This window comes from Diadema setosum, chromosome 16 (assembly GCF_964275005.1).
Source record: "Diadema setosum chromosome 16, eeDiaSeto1, whole genome shotgun sequence".
Taxonomy (NCBI): Eukaryota; Metazoa; Echinodermata; class Echinoidea; order Diadematoida; family Diadematidae; genus Diadema; species Diadema setosum.
Genome location: NC_092700.1, coordinates 17,835,317 through 17,862,435, shown reverse-complemented (window position 1 = coordinate 17,862,435; position 27,119 = coordinate 17,835,317). Strand labels below are relative to the sequence as shown.

Below are 27,119 nucleotides of genomic sequence, written 5' to 3'. Positions count from 1 at the left end.
AAGAGAGTCCTTGAAGTTTAGGGTCTAGTCAAGTGCGTATCATCCTGCGGTGCTTTATGCAATGAATGAAACAAAGAACAGGATAAAGCTCCCTGGCAACCACTATGAAAGGATTATCACACTAAACTGAAAGTTTTCACATCATTACATAGGTCTACATTATATTCGTGACCGATACTAACTTTCGAAGCAATAGCATTATTCTTTCAAAATCCATGAGGGTAAAAAGTGATAAGTGTTTGAAGGGTTTCTGGACTTCCGAATCCGTAAATCTGAGAAAGCCTCATGCGTCAGACCGAATCAAAGAGTTCCAGAATACCAGTATAAAAATGCAACAAGATAATTTTCCATTCGTTTTACGATCCCAAATTTTAGAATTATATTAAAGAAAAAAAAAATCCTCTTTCAGATAATATCAAAAATCTAAAAATTGAGAAGGCTTTCCCCCTTCATCTGTTTAGAGTCCTTAATATACATATATAATTATATATGTTTATACTCTTACATTATTTTATATATATATATATATATATATATATATATATATATATATATATATGCATGTGTGTGTGGTATATGTAGGCCTATATATGTAAACCTGTCTGTTGGTGTTTATTCATAAGTACCATAAGTACATACACATGATCAAATATCCAACTCACAAGTACCATATAGGTAATATTCAATCGTCGAGTTCACGAACCGTATTTCTCTATAAAGAGATAAAGTGAGAAAATGGCGTGAAATATCTTAATTTGACGCTCACACTGCAGAAACGAATTCGCACTCCAAGCAGGCGCAATATTTGATCACATTGTAAATCTGACGTAACAACCGTGCGAGCAACACAGTGGGAAACATGAAAGTTTCACAAAGAATGCCATATGGTCATACTTCATAAGCAATTCGAACAAACTTTGAAATCAGCTGGCACTCACAGCGAAAAATAGAGAAGTTCGCAGATATATAACAAATGTATACCTTCCAATTATCTTGCAACAAAACAGATATATTCCTTTTGATGATCGCTACCTCCCATACCTTATATTACCTGTATATTTTACCCCGCCCCTCAAAAACAAAATGGTTCATCGCGTTCTTGCGAACATTTAATTGGTGAAGCTCCACGAAGGCAGTCGAATATTAACAGACATCGTTTTTCATTATATTATTCATACTATAATCTGTGTACCGCGAATACGGTTCTGAAGCCGTTTTCTAACCAACCGTATAGATACAAACGGTAAATTTATGAACAAAATCAACGCTGTTGAAAGAATAGCTAAATACATTATATCGCATTCTCTGGATCTTTACATCTATTTCCATGCGGATCCTCCTACTTACACACATGAGAGAAGTAAAAACTAAAACAAAGACATAGCGATCCCACGCAAACAGAAAGACAATTAAGTTCCCTCTCAATGAACTGCATATAGCAGTATATACACACACACATGCGTTTATAATATCATGATGTGTGTATGCTATTATACCATGAAAATGCGCATTCCAGTCCACTATTCTGTTTTGCCCCAACGAAGACAATGCTTGTCACAAAAATGAGCCGATTATAATACAAAGCCGAAAAGATAGCTATCTGCTCTACCTCATGGTTTTGCCAAAATATTGAAATTACCCAAGTGTGTGTGTGTGTGTGTGTGTGAGTGTGTATGAATCCATGTGGATGTTTGCAATGATAGAGATATTCGTTTGGTCAATCTTTTATCAATCCCGATCTCCAGGTGTTGATGATAGGAGCTTATATTTTCTTGAACATGCAAGTCCTATAAACTTCAGCTTTTCGTAGGTTTCCTTCATGTTCTTCTCTGCTCTTTTTATACATCTACAATATCTACATAATATGACCATTTTACGACACTTGTATTGAGTATTACTTTTGACAGTTTGAGAGATTAGACAATTTCATCTTTTGTTAAAGTCATCATCTTTGAGAGATATGAAAATAAATCAAACTCAAACGAAAGCCGACCCTTAAATCCTACGTCTGATGAACCCGACTGGCTCCGGAATCTGCCTGAACCGACAGCGGAGGAGGCAGGCCATAACGTCCCTGAACACAGGCATGGTTCGTGCGTAGATGAGGGGATTCACGCAGCTATTGACTGTCAACAGGAGCCCGGTCCAAGGGATGCCGGGATCACTCGGAGGGATACAGACACTGATGCCGAAGGGTAGGAGACAGACGAAGAACGCCAGAACTACGACAGACAATCTTTTGGTGACTGTCACGTGATACCTATTTAGTTGTCTAGGAGACTTTGTCACTGACCTTTGTTGCTTGGTGTTGGTTTTACCTCCTTTTGATTCAGGAATTCTCTGGGATGTTGTTATTCCTGTACCACTTATATTATTGACTGATGTCTTTGACTCATTTGAAGCGCCCTCAGTCGTTGACCACGTTGTAACTTGATGGTGTTGGATACCTGTGTCAGCCTCCGCTTGATCGGAGTGTGACTTGCATTCTGTACTCGAGTCACCTGTCGATGTACCTTCTGTGAGTGGAGTTCCGCTTGACGAGCTCGTCTCGATTGTCACATGGACAGGTCTGCTAGAGCATGCCGGTGTTGCCGTCATCACTGCGGACATCTTCTTGCTCTGCTGAGTAACGAATCTGAATATGCGAATGTAAATGATGACGATGGCTGTGAACACGGGTATGATAGCAAACACCCCCGCAAAGAGGCTGTAGAGTTCGGAGGTGGGAAGAGAAGTATCTTGAGTGCACGTTTTGTACTCCTTGGAGTAGCCAAGCTTTCCTAGACCAGCAAAGTGTGGCACGACTACCAGGATGAAGGGATACACCCAAGCCATGATGACCATGAGGATGATATTCCTCTTTGAATAGACTCTCTGGAAGTCGCTTTTAAGCTTTGTGAGGAGATACCACCTGTTGTAGGCTATAAGTGCCAGGGTCATGACGCTCGCGCCCAAGCAGATGAAGCCTATGGCAGCAGTGACCGCGCATATCCATCCGGGGAGTGGCCATCCGCCCTTGCTGAGAAGGGCAACGGTGCCGAACGGGAGAGAGAGGCACGCGATGAGGTCAGCGAAGGCCAAGTTGACCACGAAACAGTTCGTCGCCGACTGGAGTTTCCTCGAGAGCGCGACGGCGAGGATGACGAGGCTGTTGCCGACGGTGCCCGTAACGGCGACGGCAATCATGCAGACAGCCATGACGATTCGTTGGTTGTAGTCATCAAAGACGAAGAGCCCGTTGCTGTCTTCGGTTTCGTTTGCCGCCATCTTTCCTTCTGATTGTTCTATGTTTGCGAAGCTGGGAAAATTGACACAAATCAGTGTTAGGACGGAAAATGATTATTGAAGTTTAATGTAATATTTTGTTGTTGTTGTTCTTGTTGTTGTCAGATACACGTGTCATAATTTCCGTAGAAAAATGCAAAAATAAAATCAAACTAAACTGACCTGGACTGAAATGTTTCAAAGGGTGAAGCACTATCTTATTTGCGTTACAAAGTGTTGCCAATGAGGTTGAGAGTCATAATATTGTTGTAAGCTATAAGCCTACTGAATGGAATAATTGTTGCGATTTGCACACGAAGGAATCTTCTGCAATTACCCATTGCGTGATATAAAGTTTGATAAATATTTACTAATATGATTGTGTCCAGCAATACATGTAGTATTAAAAATGATTTCAAACTACCCCCCCCCCCTACTCCATGAAACAAAAAAAGTGAAACTTTGCAGCACCAGCATTCAAAACAGAGAGGTAATTGGTCTACTGTTAGAATTCCGTGTTTGCCGCGTTGTTCCGTGTCTTGCATGTCTTTAGCAATAATTGCACCGTGAGCATATACCCGCCGTAATATTGTGTTGGAATATACCTATGTGAAGCAAACAATAATGAGACATGTTACGTGCCATTATGCGGTGATTATACGTTTGCAGACCAAAACGGAAATGGCAGACCAAGACGTAACAGGATATGGCAACAGTTACTTTTCAAATCTTCCAGCGTGTGTCAAACACAGTGTCCCTTTAGCTCTAACGGCATGACAGAATATTCCTCGTTACAGCAGTGCGGTATTACCTTCACATAAATCCAATAAAATCCAAATATCCTGAATGAGTAACGTGTCATGCTTGACTTCAATACTTGTAGAAACCCTTTACCGGAAAAGCTTTTCCTGCGCAATTGTTCAACTCTCCTAAATCTTAACCGGAAAGTATGCAACACATTTTAGCTTATCTCATGGGACAGACGATCAAACTACTCTACAGACCGACATACGTGTATGTAATTTACAAACATGATGCATATAGATGTTCTACATGTCATTTTCTGATTTGCACCAATATCTAGCTCAAAGGTGGGTGTTTTAACAGTGGATGTATCATTATCACGATATATAACACTAAATAACATAGTTATGCAGAACATGGTCCCGTCCTAAGGATCATTTACGATTCTGACGATTTTGATATACGGAAAGAAATAGTGAGAAAGAACATAGTCAGTTGACGTGTCATTATCCGACGGATTGAAATAAGCTGTAAGTTAACCCAAAGTCGACGATAATAATAGATGGAAGAGTCTATCCCTGACAGCTTAGAGAGATATATTATCTGAGCCAGGAAAGTGTGCAGGTTTACTTTACTGATCACTCGTCATGCTCATCCACGTCGTACGATGACAGAAATGAACTCGCCATGAGGTAACATTTTAAATTCTAACCTACCTTATAGATCACCAAATGTCAGGCTACCTGCTAGTTGTCAGTAGGGTCCATCGAAGTTTCAAATGTTCTCCTCGAGTTGGAAAGATTCTTTTATGAGCTATTCTCATCAGACAGACAAGGAAGTTTGAAAAAAAAAATCCCCTGACTATCCCAGCTGTTTACGTCACCGTGGTCACAGTGAACTCGACGAAAAAGTGCGTAAGAGAGGAAATCACGGGAAATCACGCTGTGTCACAGCATCTTTTTTTCTTGCGAAATTCCCTCTGAAGTTTCCTCATTAACGAAGGCCAAGCAGCTTTCATTCTATTCGGGTCATATTGGCCAAAAAGGCTCCGGATAACATGCAAACAAACACACCAAACAAAGCCAAACATGGACATAGGTGATTCATGTCGACAAGTCGCGTGACATTCACTTATGATTTGATATTCTTTAATGTACTCTGCATAACTCATACACAAAATAAAAAGTTCAATCATATCGGTACTCTAAGGGGGTCATTCCACGAGACGTCACGAGACCGACACCCACGAGTCATACAGCTCATGAGTCATACAGCTCACAAGTCATACAGCTCATCAGTCATACAACCCACGATGCATACAGCCCACGAGTCCTACAGCCCATGAGTTCGACACTAGGCAAACAAGGTCCACGAGACCGACGCAAGTCCCAGTGTTGTGATGTCGAACTCATGAGATGTTTTTACCTACTGTCGAACTCATGGACCTTATTTGCTTAGTGACGAACTCACGGGCTGTATGACTCGTGGGCTTCGGTCTCGTGACGGCCACCCGTGGACTTGCTAGCTAATATTTCTAAATAAATATTTTGCTATATGAGAAAGGTTACCATAGTTGTCCGTCCTTGTCTGTGATGATGATAATGTGTACGTATTTGCATTCGTGTATGCTAATGCGGGCGTGCTTGTGCGCGTTTACTTATGTCCCTGTACGTTTAATCAGTGCCGTATAAAAGATATACGGCACAGCATTTAATGTATATGTGCTAGGAATATATCGCAACATGAATCATTCACTTTTCCTACAGCTGAATTAAAAGGGAGTGAAAAACATCCAGTCTTGACACCTATAGAGATATATAGTACTGTTCTGTCACTCTGTTATCATAAAAAAAAAAGCCTTCATAACGGACTCACGCAATTGGTCGGTTTTGTATTTACAATTGAGAGAAATTCCTTTCCGGTTGAAACTTTCTGACAAAGTGAATACATAAATCCCACTTTATGGACTGACACTTTATTGGTTTAAACGTATACTACAGCCTGTAATATATGTTTAATAAGCACGATGTTTGATGATAAAACGTTTACCATGTTCCAGATTCTCTGATCTTATCATACATGTGTACATGTAAATACCACGTACATAACATTAAACAAACTGCATGCACCAAAGATGTATTGGTAAAGTAATATAGGAATATTCTACATTTCTGTTGATATTACCTTGATGTAATACTCTAGCATAAAATCAGTTATCTTCTGAATCGATATGAGTGTGACAAGTATTATGTAAGGGTAGAGTTATCAATGAAAGAGAAGACTCGAAAAAATGTCAGAAATATCAGACGTCTTCTTGCACTCTTTGGTGAACAGTGAACGTTTCTATCACTTAAGTTCGATGCTAATGCCGTCTTATGCAGCTTACAGGTTGAGGAATACTCGTACAGGAGCAGCGAACGATGCACCCCATCACTTTTCGAAAATCGGGCATGGTCCTTGCGTATATCATTGGGTTAATGCAGCTGTTAAGAGAAACGAGCAGACCTGTCCAGGGGATTCCTGGATCGCTCGGCGGAACAGCGACGCTAACGCCGAAAGGCAACAGGCAGATGAAGAAGGCAACCACAACTACTGCAAGTCTCTTGGTTACACGGACATGGTGACGTTCTAGTTTAGAGGCTGCTGGTTTGCTAGTAGACGCCTTCGGATTTCCTACTGATGATCGCTTATCCTGTTTGGGTGGCGGCGTCGGATCTGCTGCTGCGGAATTTGAAGGGTTGGAATTGCCTTCTGTACTTCTCCTTGAGCTTTGATCAGGAGCGTTGGTATCATCTGGCTTCGGTTCCACATCTGCCTCGCTCAGAGTTTCACCGAGTGGTGGAGGGAGGCTGAGTTGAGAGGAGTCGAGATCGCTATTCAGAGTGGCGAGACTTTTACTTGAGGGCGCTTTAGTTGTCGTCGTGCTTGCAGCATCTGAAGTAACTTCTGAGGAATTCATTTCCACAGCAATAGCAGACCGCGTCCCCGAACTCGCGGGACCAGTCTCCCTCAACGTAGACATGTGTTTCATCTGCTTTGTGACGAAGCGGTAGATTCTTACGTAGATGATCACCACGGCGAGGAATACGGGTATGATGGCCATAACACCGGCTAGCAGGCTGTAGAACTCTGATGTAGGCAAGGATGTATCCTGCGTGCATGTTTTGTACTCATTGGAGTAACCCAGCTTTCCGAGTCCCGCAAAATGCGGCACTATCACAAGCAGAAAGGGGTACATCCATGCAGCGATCACCATCACCATTATCTTGCCCTTTGTGTACAGTTTCTGGAACTTTGCCGGTGGTTGCGTGAGAAGATACCATCGATTGTAGGCAATTAGCGCCAGGGTCATAACGCTAGCACCGAGGCACGTAAGAGTCACGGCCGAAGCTGCGGCGCAGATCCAGTCGGGAAGTGGCCATCCGTCGCGGCTCAGCAAGGCCACTATGTTGAAAGGCAAGCAGAGGCATGTGAACAGGTCTGCGCAAGCGAGGTTGACGACGAACCAGTTGGTCGACGATTGCAACTTTTTGGAGAGCAGAACGGCGAGGATGACGAGACCGTTGCCCGAGGTGCCGAGAAGGAATACCACACCAACAACGACCGCAATGATTATTCGCTGGGTGTAGTCGTTGAACTCGAACAACTGGGGGCCCGTTTGCATCGGCAACGTGCTTGTTGGAACTGAAATGCCCTCCGACTCCATCGGGAGATGATGTTCCCAGGCGCCGGCTTTAGTGATTTAGAATCTGCAAAGATGAAACAACAACACTCAACACATCGCGGCAAAGAACATCATTACAAGATCAAACCAAATTTCTACTATGCCATACTCAGGGTGTTGGCATTACACATAATTATTTAGTTATGTGAGCCTATTATGCAACTGATATGACATTGTATGATGAAAGGTGACAGAATACGAACTGAGGGCATTTCATGAAGCGTTTTGATCGAATATTTTTCTGACGAACCGTTACAAGCTAATAAAATCCTTGCATCTGATTGGCTGAGATTAAATTTGTCTGACAACTTTGTCGGACAAAGTGCTTGATGAAATGCCCCCCCCCCTCCTCCCTGGTGTAATGCATGATGGACAATTCGTCATATGTAGATTTGCTTTAGATATTAATTTTGATGAATGACAGCCTACATATACATATTCCTCAGAAGTGAACGTATCTAACCGTGAGTACCCTACGTTCGATATTTCGTAATCATGAATAAATATCATCAAGAAATCGCTGGTAAATAACGCGACAAAGATCCGGGTTGGTTTTATGGCCTGCCAAAGTCAAAAGGTGACTGTATTAAGGGAGGGCGTAATGGGTCAATATTCACGAAGCAAGTCAAACAAAATAATACAGGCTAAGCGAGAATAAAAAAAAAATGCACGCACAAAAGTAAACTGGCTACCCATATTTGTACTTGCCTATTCGCAAATAATGTAAAAGAGATACATCGTCATCTCAACTTCCTGAAAGCAATCCCTAGTCTTTAATGAGTTCCAAATATCATGATGCATCATACATTTCGATTTCTTTAATTACCGATGCAAGGAGGGAAATAAAGCGTATACCAGTTCTAACGTTTTCGACTATTTCAGGATTCTGAAAGTATAAATGCATGAAATATGAACTGTTATCTTATTTCTCTTGAGAGCCACTTTTTAATAAGCAAATCAGACAAAGCTATTAGTGCATTTTAATGAGAATATTTTCTCTGAAGACCTCTTATCCATTTATGCATCTGCTTCTACTAAATGTATTTCAAGGCTTGGAGTCCAGTCAGTATGCATTATAGTTTTGCCTCATTATAGGCACTCCTAGACAGGCTCTCTGGTTTCCACGAGCAACGGGATCAATAAATCAAATTTTACAATTTGTAGCACAATTACAACCATGCCAGATCAATTAAATCGGTGTATACTATGATTACAAGATTCCAAGCTCTACAAATAGGGGGCAAGTGTGTAGAAAATAATAATAATAAACCATTTTTATAGAGCGCAAATTACATTCAAGTCTCTAAGCGCTTTTAGAAATGAGAAAAGACAGATTATACATGTGTAAGAATACACAATACAAAAGAAGAAAATTACATATATATCAACTTAAAACACGTCATTAAACAGTTTACAGAACAATGAAAGTTACTTTACAAAAAAAAAAAGGAGCTGGAATCTGGTGCGCTTTGATAATGAATTATTGTCAAATTTGGCATTGTTCGGTATGGGGAATGCTAAATAATGCATTCAGACTTGAGGTAGGATTTGTGCAAGAAAATGTTCGACTTCTTACGATTTTCAGTAGCTTCAGTATATAGAAGCAGTAACGGAAAATGTGCATATGTTACATTATATTTTCAGACGTTGCTACGTAAGGGAAACTATTTTTGATCACCTGGGTTCAGACTTACGGCGACATTATGACAACTGTTGACAGATTTTTCTCCACATCACCATTTATGTTAAGCCTAAAGTTCAAGTTCAATAACTTTTCTCCATTTCTACATAATCAGAAAAGCATACTTGCATATGCTTAATGTTAATGACAGGAAAGAAATGTCAACATAAGTAATCAGGGTGCATTATACTTTTGATGAGTTGGCTCAGTCGGTAGCGCGTCTGCCTAACGATCACGCGGCCCGGGTTCGAACCCGAGTCTGGACTGAGCAATGTTGTGTGTAAACATACCGTCCCCTCTAGCAAGAGGCAAAACACTCTGTCCCTCGGATAGGACATAAAATGGAGGTCCCGTGTATGAGAGAGTAATAACTCATGCACGTAAAAGATCCCGCTTCATTCATTCATCGCAAAGAGCAGGGTGTCTAACCCGGTGAAGTGGTCCCACCTCACATCCAACTGGACCCCATGGAAGACCAGCTTAACGTAGCTGAATATGGGCTATCCAGCCATCTTCGCAGATGGAAATTAACAAACAAACAAACAAACAAACAAAGAAGTGAAGCATATTAGCAGCCTATTTCTGTGTAGGACACACATTCAAAGACTTTTTTCCGCCTTGCTTGTTTTAAATAGGCTTTAATCGATCCAAAATTATAAGCTCTTGTTTCTCAGGTTTGACTGATTCGAGTTTTTTCTGCCACTTCTTGTGATATAGCTGTTATGATATGCCCCTGTTTAACCCTTTTTGTGTCAATGAATCAAATGTGCACTAATTTCTCACACTAGAGTATGTCCCAAAAAATACAGTCAAATTTTCGCATTGATAACACCCAATATGATAAAACTGTCTAAATGCTACTTCAGGGTCTTAAAATATAACGTCTTAGCTCTATTTAGCAGAAAACCCCCATTCAATTTGGTTAAGCGGTCACAGAGAAATATGAAAAGTTGTAAAGCATGTCATGAGTCTGATTCTTCCAAGTTTAGCACTTTGATGCTTTTGTGTGTGAATACAATAGACAGAACTTGGAGGGAAGAGATTCTTCGACATCCTCTACAAAATTCCTCATTTCTCTTTGACTACTGCAGCAAATCGAATGGGGTTTTCTGTAAGATGTGGGCAATGAGTTACAGTTTCATACCCTGAATTTGTATGTGGATTGAATCTCTATTTTTAAAGATATCATTGCGGAGGGTCCCGTTGTAATTTTTTTTTTTTTTTTTTGGGGGGGGGACAGACTGTATACCTATAGACGGGAAATTAAATGTGACACTGAAAGCGTCAATGGTTGGAATGATCTTATTCTGATATTTGGAAAGAGACGATTACGATGTTTTGGGAATGACGCCACCTTAAAGGGACTGTACAGTGCTGGTTGAGGTGGGGATTCATGTTTTAAACATTCCTAAGTGAGATAATGAGAAACCTCTTATGACTTATGAAAGAGCATGTAATTTTAAGAAGGATTCAACGTTATTTGATAAAAATTGGTTTTCAAATGGCTGAGATATCCAAAAAAGTGATAATGATAAAAAGGCTACAGGCCACGCCTTTTATTATGATCTCTTTGTTTCATATTGTTTTTTTGGATATCTCAGCCATTTCAAAACCGATTTTCAACAAATAAATAATTGACACCCCTAGAATTGCATGCCCTTTGACATATCATAGAGTGGTTTCTGAATATCTCGCAAGACGTTAAAAGCTAAATCCTCACCTCGACCAGAACTGTACACACCCTTTAAAAGGATAACAGTGATAAAGATGAAGGGTACATTATAACAGCACATCTTTCTATTTCTGTTCGATCTCAACCATCTTGAGCTTGCAAGCATTTTATAAAGAAGGGTGGGGTGGAAAAGCAGGTAAATACTTTTACGGCTCACAAACATATTACCAGTACGTTAATCTTGGGCCTGATTTCGTTTGATAAACTCGATAGTTGTATTTTTTAGATAAAAATGATGATGTAACAATGATAATACTATGTTCACTTCATTCTTTGACTCCGGAATAAACAGTGATTTCACAAATTTGTAACCATTGGTAATGATATTACTATGTTCACTCCATTCTTTGACTCCGGAGTAAACAGTGATTTCACATATTTGTAACTATTGGTAACTGTAAGTCTAAACTATACTTCTGAAAAACTAGAAAAGCACATTCTTGTAAAACACAATATCTATTAACTATTACAATAAATATTACCTGCCTAGTATTCTATAGATTAACTGAACATGGTCATCCAAATTATATCAAGATAGATTAGAAATCTGGCGACTTACCTCGAAGTACACGCGTCCGCGACGATTTCGTGGTGGCAAAGTATTGTCCCCCAGTCGTTCGCCACTCCCTGGTATAGACATGTCTTTTGGTTCCATCTCTGGTATAATTTTTCTAACTTCACTTCCTCATTTCGCCATGTACAATATAACAGAGGGAAATGAATGCCAATGGATGCACCCATCCCCCCCCCCCAAAAAAAAGGGGAAGGAATAGAGTTTACCGTTCCAGCACTTCCAAACATCAATAAGGTTTGTGAATCAATATTTACTCCCACGCCGTAATTGTGTATGGAAAGGTAGCAAAGAGACCCAATCCATTGTTGCACATACCTGGCGAACATGGCAATCACGGAGAGATAAATCGAAGTCGAAATAACTCGTTTTGTAGATATTGTTTGACTGATCTGGTTATTGTGTACGCTTTCTATGTGACCTTTGAGCAGTCAGTGATCACTAATGATTATACAATAGACTCTTGAGGTCCAGTGGATAAGACCACCGACTACCGATCAAGAAGGTTTGTGGATCGAGTTTCCTGGCTGCATACAGTTGTGCACCTTTATTTAGGTAAGGCATGCACTTTTCTTAAGAAATCAATCTTTGTTCAAAATGTATGATATTACCTCCCTTTCAGTCCTCCCGGACCACGCGATATCTTCTTCTCTGCTTTTTTTTTTCTTCTTCTGTCTAGCCTGCTTTTCTTAGAGAGAGAGAGAGAGAGAGAAAAGAGAAGATTCCTCTGTAGAAGTGCCTATAGAAGCCTCCATGGAAATACACATAACGCACCTCTTTTTCACAGACCAAAAATAAATACTAAAGTACATGAATGAATGAATATGAGTAAAAAAAAATAATAATAAAAAAATATCCATGAAATAAAGAATAACCAACTTACGTTCACACCCACACAAAGCAAAAAAGCATGTTTCCACTCGGCAGACGCTGGTGGTATGCTTCGCACCTGTAAACAAAATGGATCATCCCCAATTCCTTTAATATGTCGTACCAAAATAACAATAAGAAAAAAACATGAAAAACTACAGCAACAGCAGCTCGGTAAATCTAAGCTGTGGTTGATTAAGGTGAATTCCTCTGACAAAATGGAGTGCAATTTGGTGACTCAATTCGTTAGGTTTACACGTGAAAAAAAAAAAAAAAATTAAATGGACATTTTAAGTGTGATACCATGGAAACGGCAGCATTTCTAAGCAGAGTTGGGGTAAACCCCCTCCCTACCCCCATATCAAATTCTGAACTCTGGACTGAGTTTTTTTTTTTTTTTTTTTTTTTTTTAAGAAAAAAAAAAGGTCAACCTGGATATTAACACCAAATCTTTCGACTCTATTTTGACTTTTTGATATTCGATCTCATTTTGAGCACATGCCTCACCAAGAATCGTTTTAGGCGTTGGATCTGATCAGTGATAATTAAAACAAATAAAATCAAGCGCCCTCTATATAGGCTCCCTTTCAAGACAGCAGCAGAGAGCCGAGTGTGTGGTTAATGCCGTGAGTAATCTGTATATTAGTCTTTATTAGGAAGAAGAACACGATTATAAGGCATCTTTTTGTTACATTCAGCTTTATGTTTTACAAGTGAACTAGACAAAGAAGGGATTTTGCATGAGCGATACAGCGACAAATAGAAATTTGATATCTTTCCTGTCTTCCGAATAATATTAACAATAAAAAACAACTACGTTCCCACGCAATATTTTCAGTTCATAATCTTTGTATTCTAATCATTTTTTTTTTTTTGGCGAAATACATCTATCCGCCGTTAATGGATCAAGATAATACAAGCGTTACCATGGTTATTTTTACGACGCACGAATTGTCGCAAGAAATATACGGACATATACCAAGTATAACCACCTGATTGATGATAATGCCCACCTTTCTCACAAAGACGACGGGTTTCAATAATCGTAAAATTTTGCCGATTAATTCTTTATCAATGCTTGTGAAAGAAACGGAACATCAAAGCTTCATATTCTTTTAGCACCAAGCGTTTGCTCCAACACTTCCATACTTATACCATGGCCAGCGCCACGTTTTCAATAGTGGGGGTGGGGGGGGGGGGGGCACTTGAGACTTCTGATGCCACTTTCGGGTTTCATCAGCTAACAAGCAACAACAACAAAAAGGTCTTCAACGCAACTTCCTTAGGGTGCCACGGTGTCATGTAAATGTGTGCATTCTATTCCTGTATGTTTCTGTTTGAAATGAAGGGGAAAAAATGAATGCAAATAAAAGATTGTCAAGGTGGGTATTACTGCCCCTTACATTGTGTATACCTGTGCACTGACGTGCTCATCAGTTTCTTGTGCTTGGCTGCTACATTTGATCACATGACTGCAGTCATTTTGTACAGAGGGAGAAAAGGAAATCTAGTTGCTCATAATCATAATGAATACCACGACTTCTCTTCATCAGGGGGGGGGGATTGACGTTTTATATTTTGATTTGATTTGATTTGATTTAGTTCCGCACTCAATCAGATACAAACTGAATACAAATTTCAAAAGCACAAAGACAAAGAATAGCAAGTGCTGTGAAATCAATCGATAACAGTACATAAACAGATACACATAAGTGATTGCATTGAGCAGTATGCATACACAGAAACATTAAATAAAATATACAGTATTTTTCAGTAAATAACAGAGATAATTGAATGCAGGAGACCGCCATCGTAAGCGATTAAGCTTACATATCATGATGGAGGACAGCAGAACCTGTAAAAGAGAGTCTCACGTAGGAAATCTACGAAACCTCTCGGCTTAGATAATTACCTTTGTTTTGAAACACTTTTTAAAGAATGACTAGACGAAAACGTTACGTCATTGTGATTCTTTCAGCTGTTACATTTAATTTTGAACAAACCTCTACGCTGTTAGTCAATTCTGTGGAATGATTTCAATCATACCTCTTTTGAGTAGATTGGAAGAATATGCATTTTATCGTTAGATACAAACTAATGCTGATTGCTTTATTTATACCTATACGAGCGAATATACTTCATCTCTCTCTCCCTTCCCCCTTTCTCTAATATACATAATAGATGGAAATTCTGCTGACTATGCAGAATTCCGTGGTGATCGATTGAACTATATGTCTCACCCCTCTGCAGGTCTAACCGCCAGTACAATGGGGGCGGTGGAGGCTGCGGGCTAAACCTGTTCAATTTAAGTATTTCCATGGTTTATATCAGTCGTGTTGGCATTGTTATTGTCGATCACATTGTTGAGGGAGGGGGAGGTGGTAATTCGGAGCTATAGAACCCTAGTACAGTGCGCCGAAAGCGGGTCTAGGGCAATTTCCCCCTGGGCAATATACCCCGGACCCTTCCCCTGACCCTAATCCTATAAATCCTAATCCTGAACCTAATCCTAACCCTAACCCAAACTCCTAGCCCTAAGCCTAACCTTAACCTTAATCTTTACTCTAAGCTTACCACTAACCACTATTTAGCCGGGAGGTAATTGCCCTCGGGGGATAATTGCCCTGATACGGCCGAAAGCAAGTGCATAGCGATGCAATAATCTATTCAGGCAATGATGTATAGAATTTATCGCGGCGGAAACCGTTACCTCAGACGATTACTCTTACAGTTTTCACCGGTATAGAAATCAATGTTAAACAGTTCAGCAGATCGACTCATTTCTGAAAGAAGCTATTCTTTCAGGCGGTTATATTTTCCATCTTTTAATAATAATAATATGTCGGTATACTCAGAGTGACTGACCTGCCACACAATGTGAATATCTGTATCATCAAGGAAGTTGAATTTCACGCAAGAACTACTATGAATTGTACGCCATTGCTTACTGTTGATTTTGCAACGTCTGATTATCATAATAATTGACCTATATGCTACTGCGCATACAACACCGTATAGACATCGTAGTAGTATTACGAAGATGATATACGGTGTGACCTGTGTCATGGTCTAAATGACTGTATTTATAATGAATCTGCCCTGAAACTATACGCTAGCTCTTTGTGTTATTGTGACGGGTGTTGTGAATATACCTGGCCTCTTTAAACGCCCCACCCCCTCTCGCTCTCTTCCTCTCCTGTACGCACGCACACACACACACAAAACGTAGGAAAATGACAGTAGCGCTTTGGTACACAAGCACAGGTACTTTCCTTCAGGGAGGATTCGAAGTGGCGGATTAATGTTGCTCGTCTGCTAAGAACCGTGAGTATCAAAGGCGTTTTACGGCATGCTGAAGTCATGCATGCTTGGTGGAATAATCCCTATCACGTGTACGGAAAATCATATTAAGGCACTGGGGTGTGATGTAATTTTGCTTTGTCTTTTGTGCATGGATATAGTCTATTCATCGAAACCCAGACAGTGTTTGTTTGTGTGTATAATTGTGTGTTTCTTTGTTTTTCAGATCGCGGAGAAAGATCCACTGCATTCAAATAAGGGCAACTTATATAAGTCGCTTGCCTTGTCACTATTCTAAGCGTCTGTCGAATTTGGATTAGGAGAGATTTTACGAGTGTTAGTAGGTATGTCAGTTTCGCTGCTGAGCCACGCTCTCCCCTCTCGCCTACACTCTTCACAGCACTTCCTGGGTTGATATCGTTATTATGTGAGAACATTGAGTGATATGGCAGCTGGGGGTGTTGTGGATCGAGGGCATTAATTTCTGACATCGTTTAATTGCAGTTTCATCTTGAATTGATTTACCATCATTAAATGGTAAGGTAATTCTATATATACGTGCCACATTCCCTTGTATTAAAGTGTTATTCACTGTCGGTATACGTGTTACACCTGTATCACCACCTTTTTAACGTATATTATAGCTACTATTCTCCGTACAGTCCACGTCAGTATATAGTCAATACCTTGCAATGTTACGATTTAGCTGATTTTAGATAACATGGTATTACTGCAGTTCATTTTGATAATGATGATGCTGATGCTGATGCTGGTGCTGATGATGATAATGAAGTACAAATTATAGAAGTCCAAATTGTGACCATCCAGGGGCCGCAGAAAGCTTTTTTCTTTTCTTTTTTCCCCTGTTTTTGTAAATCAGGGATGGGGAGCTCCGGAAGGGACAAGGGCGGGGGGGGGGGGGGAGGGTAGTGCTCGTGGTAGGTTGCGGTGGTCCGTAAGGGTCAATGCTCCATCCCCTCCCCTCGCCCCCCCCCCCCCCCCCCATTTCGGGAAGTCATGTTTTCCCAAATCGTTTTCTGCGTGAGCCAGTGGCGTGGGGCTGCGTCCCCCCCTCCGCGTCCATGCAATGATATGAAGAAATGGTTTAATTATCTTTCAAAGTGGCCAATTACAATACAATAACTTGTCATATCTAAACAAGCTAACAAAATAAACAGACGCAGTGTCTGCTCATGACTTTATGAAGATCCCATGCTGTCGCTCCCGTTATGATGTTGGTGTAACTATACGATGTTTGTGCTGAGTATACTAACCCGATTCTTATCTGCGGCAGTGGTCACACAACTATCCCAGCAGGTTTCGAGGCCGGAAGGGGTGCCAAACAACTTACACACTAACAAACATATATGGTTTGTGTTTCCATCCATTATGATCTTTCAAATTTGTTGAGGGGGGAAAAGGGCATTTAAGTATCTAACCGTCATGGCGAAAGCGTATAAAAAGGAAATTGACACTCACGACATCAGTATTTTAGAAATGATAAATCATTTTTTTTTTCACCTGGACAAATTGGGATGACCATATCATTGACATCAAAGCCTCCATCCCCCTTAGGTGGAGATAGATAGTATATGAAAACATTTTGCTGTACCCTGCGCAGAATATATTGCTAACCAGTATAAGTATACAGTCATATATAAAAACATTACGTCCGAGCAGTTATTTCAATTATCTACAAAATTGCGCGTTGCTCATCTTTACTCATAGAATTGATATTTAACCATATAACTCAGTGATTATATTAGGAAATGTATTTCTCAACCATGTTCAGTTTATGTTCATTATGCTCGTCTCCAATGACTTTGTGATACTGAAATGCGGTTCTTTTCTATATAACTATACGATTTTCAGATGTCAGGTTTAATGTCCTTATGATTGTGTAATGAAATTTATGTGAAAGACAATGACTTGGTACTAGTGATATTGCAGTATTTGTTGGAAATTTGCAGGTGGTACCTGTTATCACTGGCAAGGTGGAAGAGGTTTTTTGAGAAAACGTTTTTTAATCACTTGAAACTGTATTACATAATTGTTAAGATCACAATGAAAGTGCCGTTTGTTTCGGAATCAATAATATTTGGGAGGAAATTAAAGGGAACGCAAACCCAAAGAGCAGTGTGGATGGAGTGAAAGCAGCAACATTAGTAGAACACATCAGTGAAAGTTATGAATCTTTAAAGTTTTGGTGTTGGAACCGCTGGATGAGGAGACTACTAGAGGTTATGACGTATGAGTGGACAACAATACAAAGAAAATATAAAGAAAATTCAAAAAAATTCACTTTTCTAGCATTAGTAAAGAGCACTTGACTAACGCTTTCAGAAAGCAGAGGGAATAATTACTACCCTTAACATTATGTCAGCATCAAGTTGGTGGAATTTGTAATTTTCATGAAAAAATGATTTTTTTTTTTTGTGGAATTTCCTTTATAATTTCTTTATTGTTGTCCACTCATACGTCATAACCTCTAGTAGTCTCCTCATCCAGTGGTTTCAACACCAAAACTTTAAAACTCATAACTTTTGCATCGATTGTCCGATTTTTCTCAAACTTTCACTGATGTGTTCTACTGATGTTGCTCTTTCACTCAATCCACATTGCTCTTTGGGTTTGCGTTCCCTTTAATGTTGAATAAAGTACTGAATGCACGAACGAATGAAGTATTCATAGAGATATACCAGTACATTTATGCTGAGGAAGGTATTAAAAAACATAAGATCTCTGAATCAAAGAGTTATGTTCATTATGTAAGTATTGTCCATATAGGCCTATTATCTATACCTCATTTCTGTTTATATGTGTTTCTGTTCTGCTGAATTGTCTGTTCTGTATAATACATTATGTCCTGTATTTTATCATATAAGAAGAGAAAAAACATCAACAGCAGCATGGGCGTGAATCTTCACCTTTCCTCTATCATCGAATCAAAGGAATCAACACTTTTTTTTCACTGCATGCATTCACAATCATTAAAAAGGAGGTTTCAGTAGTGTTTTGGCTTCGTGAATTGAATTGCACTGTAGTGCAGTGTAAACAAACGAAAATCATGTCATTGTTTAAAAAAGAAATGTAGATAAAAAGGATTATCAGTACAGATTCGGGCAACTGAACAGTGAAACCAAGGCAATATGGCAGCGATTTCTTGTGGACATACTGATAAGTGCACGGATAAACAGACATTGTGATGAACCGTACAATGTTTCCAAGTGTATTCAAGTCCAACTCTGCATTGCCCCATGTTCAATCTGTTTAATATAGCGACAAATAATTATAATGATAATGATAAAATTGATGTAATAATACTGATAATAACAATAATAATATTGATAACACTGATGATAGTAATGATAAAAATAATGAGATATTGATAAAACAGAATGATCCTTTAACTTTCACGCGTTTTCACAAGACTCATGAATAACAAGTTCAAACCCTGACTCCAAATCATTAGAGGGAAGTATCTTTAAGTCAGAAGTATACCAGAACCTTATGTCTGAGCAGGGAGGTATATCACACATCTCGATCCAGTATAACTGAGCCTGTACACCAGAATCCGAACCAGCACGGAAAAAGTGAGGATTTGAATATCAGTTGAAATATTGTGTGTGTGTGTGTGTGTGTGTCTGTGTGTGTGTGTGTGTGTGTGTGTGTGTGTGTGTGCTACACATGCTTGGATACAGTGAACTCTTTTGGAATTGTTCTTTATAAGTGATTTAGATAGACCTAAGCAGGAAAAAAAAAACAATAATGATAACAACAGTTATGATGGTGAACTCCTACTTCAATACTAACATTCTCTATAGCCAGACAAGGAGTGCGTGTGTTTGGTGCTGCGAGATCTGCAACCATCCCCCGTCACGCCCCGTTCCCTCTCCCTTCTTTGGTTCCCGAGACATCTACGGATGTGTTCTCCTTATATGGAAGCCGAGATTCTGATTGAATGCTTTATTTTGAAACATAATAGTTTTCTATCATGTGTGGCGTGATTTCTGTTTGATTTTCTCTCGAAGATCCCAAGATCTGGAGATCTGGGCCTCTGAACGTCTCTTGTCGTTTGTTTTGAAAATGGGTGTTCTCCCTGGTGGTGGTGGCCCCGGGGAAGACGTTCGCACCCCTTTCTGCATCCCGTGGCACGCGGCAATCCTCTGCTACTACACCTGTACGCTGAGCTACGATTACCTTCATGTGGCGCCACTGCTCATCCGAGTGGGATTGGTGCAGCCCCAAATGATCCGTCTGCTTCCCTGGTTCGGTGGTGTGACGTACAAAGCTTGCTATTTGACATCGTGGTGTTCGGTAAGCGACAATATACCTGAGATAAGGCTGCTGGTCTTTATAATCTAAAAAAAAAAAAAAAAATAGCTCATGTGAAATAGATAAGCTCAATCTTTACACTGAACAGCATAAAAGCTTACCAGAGGGAAAATATGTTTATCCTCTTCTTGAATGAAGCCCTCTTAACACTGCTTAATGTAAAAAGTCAACAGATATAGAGATCAATCTTTACACTGAAGAGCATAAAAGCTTACCAGAGGGAAAATACATATATGTTTATCCCCTTCCTGATGTATTAAGCCCTCTTAACACTGCTTAATGTAAAAAGTCAACAGATATCTACCAGAGATTAGGCCCAATATAATGTATGGGATCTTGGAGAAAGACACTCCCACAAACGAGAGGCTTATGATTATGCGGGATGTGAAGTGCAATGGGCAGCGAGCTTATGGCTATTATACTACCAGACTAGGGTGGATTTGGACATAATAACACGATCTTACTTACCGGCCAGGTATTTGCTTCTCTACTCAGTGTTACCAATGTTCACGCACAGGGTTCTGCTGTATCATTACTGTCTATGAACTTTTTATTCGTATGACGGAAACACTTGTTACAGAAAATCTCTCCACACTCTGCCGATAGATTCAAGAGATGCCAAAATATAGGCATTTATGAAAATCGGTCTTGAAATGGCAGAGATATCCGAACACAAATAAAACAAATAGATTGATCCTAATACAATGTTAGTCCCACTTTTTATTAGGATCACTTTGTTTGGGATATCTCGGCCATTTGAAATCAAATTTTCGTCAAATAAGCTTTGAATTCCTCTTAGAATTATTATGCTCTTTCATATTTCATAAGAGGTTTCTCACTGTCTCATAAAAAGTTGGAAACTTGAAGCCCAATCTCAACCAAAACAATATAGTCCATGGGCCAGGCCAGATATTGGTACCATCTGAGGTGGCAAAACCTTTTTGGTGTCATTTTGTTTGTCGGGCATAGATATGCTTATCAAGCCATGATAGCATTTCCAAATGAGTAGCTTAGTCATAGTAAATGAATTTTTAACCAATGTGCATGGGCGTAAATCCCGGGGGGGATGGGGGGGATATATCCCCCCCTGAAATGGAGGAGGGGGGGATGGCCTGTACAATCATCCCCCCCCCCCCTGAATTTTGAGGGGAAAAAATGGAGGAAGCAGAAATGTGATTGTATCAATTTTGGCATATTGCATGTCGTTTGTACGCCGGCCTTCAGACAGGTAACAGAGCTGAACAGTATTCTATCTTGTAGGAATGTATAATTTTCTCAAGCGCTCGCTCGCGAAGAAAGTAACATCGACATACACTGTAAGGTATGGCTCAGGCGTTGACAACGTCAAATATTATAGGTCTACATGTAAACATGCTACGACGCGAGTAACTGGGGACCATCTGCAAAATATGTATGAAAACATACAAACAAACAATAACAACAACTTTATCGCCATAACTGAATCCCCTCCATTTCCTGAATCATTCCTGAGAAACGACAGTCACTGATGACTCAGTCAGGATACATCTATGGGCATACCAAGGGAAGATCAGGGACGTCGAATCTATGGGGGGGCAAAGGGGCATTTGCCCCGCCCCAAAGGAAGTGTTTAGACAGATAAATCATTTATCCCCCAAGCAATTCCCGAGATGAGGACAAATCTCGAACTTTCTTAATGGAAAATTGTCCAAATATCGCCAGAACTATGCATCAGATCGTTGTATTGCAATCATGAACATACAAAAGGTCCGCTATACAGGATAAGGGATAAACTTTGTACACTTTTGACATAGACGTATATTTCCTAATTTATCAAAGAGTGAGCAGCAGATCTGTCACTTAACAAAAGCAACCTAATATGTATAGAGGCGTCGATGGGGGGGGGGTGGTTCTAAAATAAAAGTGGGACAAACAAAAGCGAAAAATATGGCTACAAACGGCAGTTTTTGGAGTGTAAAATTTTAAAATTTTAAAGCTCGCTCGCTCCGCTCGCTCGCATTTAACCGCTATGCCATTCTCCTGATGTTGCTGCCAGTGATTGACAGCAGGTGCACCCGGTGCGCCCCCCTTATTTTCCAAAGCGAAAATATAGCTACAAACGACAGTTTTTAGGACTGGAAAATGTCAAAATTTTCAAGCTCACTCGCTTCGCTCGCTAGCATTTAATCAGTACGCCATTCCCCTGATGTTCCTGCCAGTAATTGCCGGCAGTTGCGCCTGGTGTGCCCCCTTAATTTCCAAAGCGAAAAAATACAGCCACAAACGGCAGTCTTTGGACTGTAAAATGTCAAAATTTTCAAGCTCGCTCGCTCCGCTCGCTCGCATTTAACCGCTATGCCATTCTCCTGATGTTGCTGCCAGTAATTTCCGGCAGTTGCACTCGGTATGCCCCCTAAATTTCCAAAGCGAAAAAGTATAGCTACAAACGGCAGTTTTTAGACTGTAAAAATAATGTCAAAATTTTCAAGCTCGCTCGCTCCGCTCGCTCGCATTTAATCGCTATGCCATTCTCCTGATGTTGCTGCCAGTGATTGTGAGCAGGTGCGCCCCCTTAATTTCCAAATAAAGCGAAAAATATAGCTACAAACGGCAGTTTGGGGACTGTAAAATGTCAAAATTTTGAAGCTCGCTCGCTTCGCTCGCTCGCATTTAATTATTATTCCATTCTCCTGATGTTGCTGCCAGTAATTGCCAGCAGTTTTCGCCCGGTGCGCCCCCTTAATTTCCAAAGCGAAAAATATAGCTACAAACGGCAGTTTGGGGACTGTAAAATGTCAAATTTTTGAAGCTCGCTCGCATTTAATTATCATTCCATTCTCCTGATGTTGCTGCCAGTAATTGCCCGCAGTTTTCGCCCGGTGTACCCCCTTAATTTCCAACGCGAAAAATATAGCTACAAACGGCAGTTTTTGGACTGCATGTCAAAATTTTGAAGCTCGCTCGCTTAGCTCGCTCCCATTAATCATTATGCCATTCTCCTGATGTTGCTGCCAGTAAGTGCCAACAGTTTTTGCCCGGTGCGCCCCCTTAATTTCCAAAGCGAAAAAATACAGCCACAAACGACAGTTTTTGGGACTGGAAAATGTCAAAATTTTCAAGCTCATTCGCTTCGCTCGCTCGCTTTTAATCATTATGCCATTCTCCTGATGTTGCTGCCAGTAATTGCCAGCAGTTTTCGTCCGGTGCGCCCCCCCCCCCCTTAATTTCCAAAGCGAAAAAATACTAGTACAGCCACAGAGGACATGTGGGACTGTAAAATATCAAAATTTTCAGGCTCACTCGCTTCGCTCGCTCGCATTTAATCGTTATGCCATTCTGATGTTGCTGCCCCATTGCTGGCAGTTGCGCCCGGTGTGCCCCCATAATTTCCAAAGCGAAAAAATACATCCACAAACGGCAGTCTTTGGACTGTAAAATGTCAAAATTTTCAAGCTCGCTCGCCCCGCTCGCTCGCATTTAACTGCTATGCCATTCTCCCGATGTTGCTGCCAGTAATTGCCAGCAGTTGCGCCTGATGCGGCCCCCTTAATTTCCAAAGCGAAAAAGTACAGCTACAAACGGCAGTTTTTAGACTGTAAAATGTTAAAATTTTCATGCTCGCTCGCTCCGCTCGCTCGCATTTAATCGCTATGCCATTCTCCTGATGTTGCTGCCAGTGATTGACAGCAGTTGCGCCTGGTGTGCCCCCCCCTTAATTTCCAAAGCGAAGAATATAGCTACAAACGGCAGTTTTTTTTGGACTGAAAAATGTCAAAATTTTCAACGCAAAGAGATTTCACCGTAGGAGGGGGAAACCCCCTACCATACCCTCCCCCCTCGCTTGATTCGTTCCCTCACATAACCGCTCCTCCTAAGATCAAATCCTGTCTATTTATACGCCGATGATAGGTCCCATTATTTAGTAGGCCTTCACAGTGATGTCGCACAGCAAGGGCTGAAATACCACGATTTTGTCATTCAATAATATATTGTGAATATTTCATTTTCTTATTGTTTTTTTTAAGAAAAGAAAACAAAATTTTCACCACAAGTGAGCACCAGATCGCTGAATTTCAGGTCTGAAAATGCAAAATCTTCCTCGTGTGGGAGAGGGATACCCCCCCCCCCCCCCATACACACCCTTCCCCCGTTCGGTCCTTCCGCTCCCTCTCACAGATATTTCCAAAAAAAAAAATGTTTTCATACTTTTAAGGTCTGATTTTCCGCCGAAAGTCGTCTGACAAGCAAAAAAAAAAAAAAAAAAAAAAAGCAACAAGAACAAAAAGTCTTTATGTTGTTGCTGCCAGTACTTTTCTCCCACTTTATATTTCATGCAAAAGAGTGGGGCATCCGATCCCTGTAAAGTGAGTGTGTGTGTGGGGGGGGGGGGGGGAGGGGGGCACAAAGCTTCTTCCCCCCCCCCACCCCCTCCCACCCCCCCCCCCCCCAAAAAAAAAAAAGGTTGCGCCGGTCCGGTTATGGGCTTGTAATCGTGGTGATGGTGACCATCCCCCCCACTCCTCAGTATGGATTTACGCCGTTGGGTCTCGTTGTTATATCCCTATACTTCTGAATCGAAACTAACCGCTATACAAAGAAGAGCACTGTCTTCTGTATGTTCCATAGAGCTGTAAAATGCAGCCCTGTGGTATGTTCACAGGTGTTCTGTTGTAAACGCGGTGCGCTTAGTCTTTATTCAAGGCAGCGAAGGGAATATCCAAAGGTTATGATGTCCACAGCGCTTAGTCTTTATTCTAGACGGCGAAGGGAATATCCAAAGCGTATGATACAGTGTATATCCTTTTATCTAAAAAAAAAAAAACCAACAACAACAACAAAAGCAATTCCTCGTGAATTTTACCGCATCTTTCAATTATTTATCATTTTCCAGCGAAAACGCTACGGTGAAAACGCTGATACCACGCCAATGTTGCTTTATTTACCTCCAACAATATAAGATAATGCAAAAACAATGTACCGGTACACTACGATACATTATAATGAATGATATCGTAAATGAACAGAGTGATTTTTGTTTAAAACTGATGTATTTGTTGATAGGGTAGTATAAAAACAGTATAGATAATCCCTTTTATGAGGAACTTTAAATATGGTAACGGTACATTGGTCTAGATAAAGACTAAGCGCACCGCGTGACAGCTGTGGACATCATAACCCTTTGGATATTCCCTTCGCTGCCTTGAATAAAGACTAAGCGCACCGCGTTTACAACAGAACACCTGTGGACATAAGGAGGCAGTGCTCTTCTTTGTATAGCGGTTTAGTTTCGATTCAGAAGTATAGGGATATAAAAACGAGACCAAATTGGTTAAAAATTCATTTATTATGACTAAGCTACTCATTTGGAAATGCTATCATAGCTTGATAAGCATATCTATGCCCGACAAACAAACTGACACCAAAAAGGTTGTGCCACCTCAGATGGTACCAACAACCCATTTTTCGGGTCTTGGCCCATGGACTAATAGGCCCTATTTATACCATCCCTTTTCGAATGACCGATCGAAGGAACGGAGATGTTAGGCATGGACGACTTTAAATGACTATTGACGAATACCGTTGCTCGTATATAGGGTCAAATTGATTGGCGCAAGTTGAAATTTGATTGCTGAGTTGCTGATCTTGAGCGTCTAAAGACGAATTCGAACACTGATATATATGTGATAAAAACCTAAAATGGCATTAAAGCGCTTTATCCTGGCGAGGAAAGCGCATGTTTTAGAAAAAATATATAAATTACACTCAGCAAAAAAAAAAAAAAAAAAAGAAGAAGAAAGTAAACACTTTTTCCAGCATATATTTTTCATAGAAGATTGTAATAAAAATCATTGTGTCATATACCATATTAAAGTTTATTCAATTGGCTATCAACCTGGTAGGTTGATACAAAGGGAAATTTCATATATGAGTGAATACATTGATTTTTGTCCTTCAAGACACAAAAGTAAAAATTGCAAAAATTGACATTTTGTCGTTCATTTGCAAATGCCCTTCAGGATAACAATGATAACAGAAGACCAAATTTAACACAATGAGAGACATGAATGTAATAGCAAAAATAAGTTTTCGTCCCATTGTATCTCTTTATATCCTCAAACACAAACAAAGTGGGGAAACTAAAGGGGAAAATAGGAGTTTGCAGTCAAATCTAACTTCAGATGACACAGGGAGTAAGCCGCAAAGGTGATAAAATGGACAGACTTTCTTTATTTCATTCTATTGATTTAGGAATTTAAGAATTCATGAGACAAATTCAAAAACCAAGTATCATTTTCAAAGTTCTTGATTTGAAATAACGTGAAATTTCCACAATTTTTGTTAATATTGCCTCTTTCATGCCATTTGAATTTGGATTTGACAGAAGATTCTTGATTTTCTCCATTAATTTTCGCCTTTTTTCATTTTTGCGGGCTACAAAATTATTATAGAGATCATAGGATGATTTTTGAAACTTATTTTTTTTTTTTATTGTCTCTGTTGTCATTGTAACATGGAAGAGCACATACGCATATGAATGACAACTTGCCCATTTTTGCAATTTTTACTTTTGTGCTTTGGAAGAAAAAAAACACGAATGTGTATGTGTAAAGTCACCTTTTTATTGAACTACCAGGTTGATAGCCAATTAAATTACCTTTAACATGGTATATAAAACATTAATAATAAAATTTAGCCAAATTTTCTATGAGAAATATGAACTTGAAAAAGTGTTTACTTTATTTTTGCTGAGTGTATACACTCAGTAAAGAAAGGAAGAACAATTAAAGATCCATTGGTGGAAATCATAGGTGCCTGGCGGAGGTCTGCGCTCTCAGAAGTAGTGCTGGCACTGCTGGGATCTCTAGTTTTGCAAATACATTGCAAAATGTCATGATAGAAGTGACGTCATTTTGCAAAT

The 27,119-nt window shown here is 40.1% G+C and overlaps 2 protein-coding genes across 2 annotated transcripts; both read right to left on the bottom strand.

Moving 5' to 3' along the window:
• Positions 1-1,995: 1,995 nt before the first annotated feature.
• Positions 1,996-3,267, bottom strand: LOC140239641 (5-hydroxytryptamine receptor-like). Its single transcript, XM_072319471.1, has one exon. The coding sequence runs from the start codon at positions 3,265-3,267 to the stop codon at positions 1,996-1,998; it is 1,272 nt and encodes a 423-aa protein (XP_072175572.1).
• Positions 3,268-6,370: 3,103 nt separating this feature from the next.
• On the bottom strand, positions 6,371-7,714 carry LOC140239640 (uncharacterized). Its single transcript, XM_072319470.1, has one exon. It carries the CDS (start codon positions 7,712-7,714, stop codon positions 6,371-6,373), a length of 1,344 nt encoding a protein of 447 aa, XP_072175571.1.
• Between the last annotated feature and the right edge of the window lie 19,405 nt (positions 7,715-27,119).

What these genes read in the sequence shown, in the direction of transcription:
- LOC140239641 (XM_072319471.1), bottom strand. Translation starts at nt 3,267, where the DNA reads ATGGCGGCAAACGAAACCGAAGACAGCAACGGGCTCTTCGTCTTTGAT.
- LOC140239640 (XM_072319470.1), bottom strand. Translation starts at nt 7,714, where the DNA reads ATGGAGTCGGAGGGCATTTCAGTTCCAACAAGCACGTTGCCGATGCAA.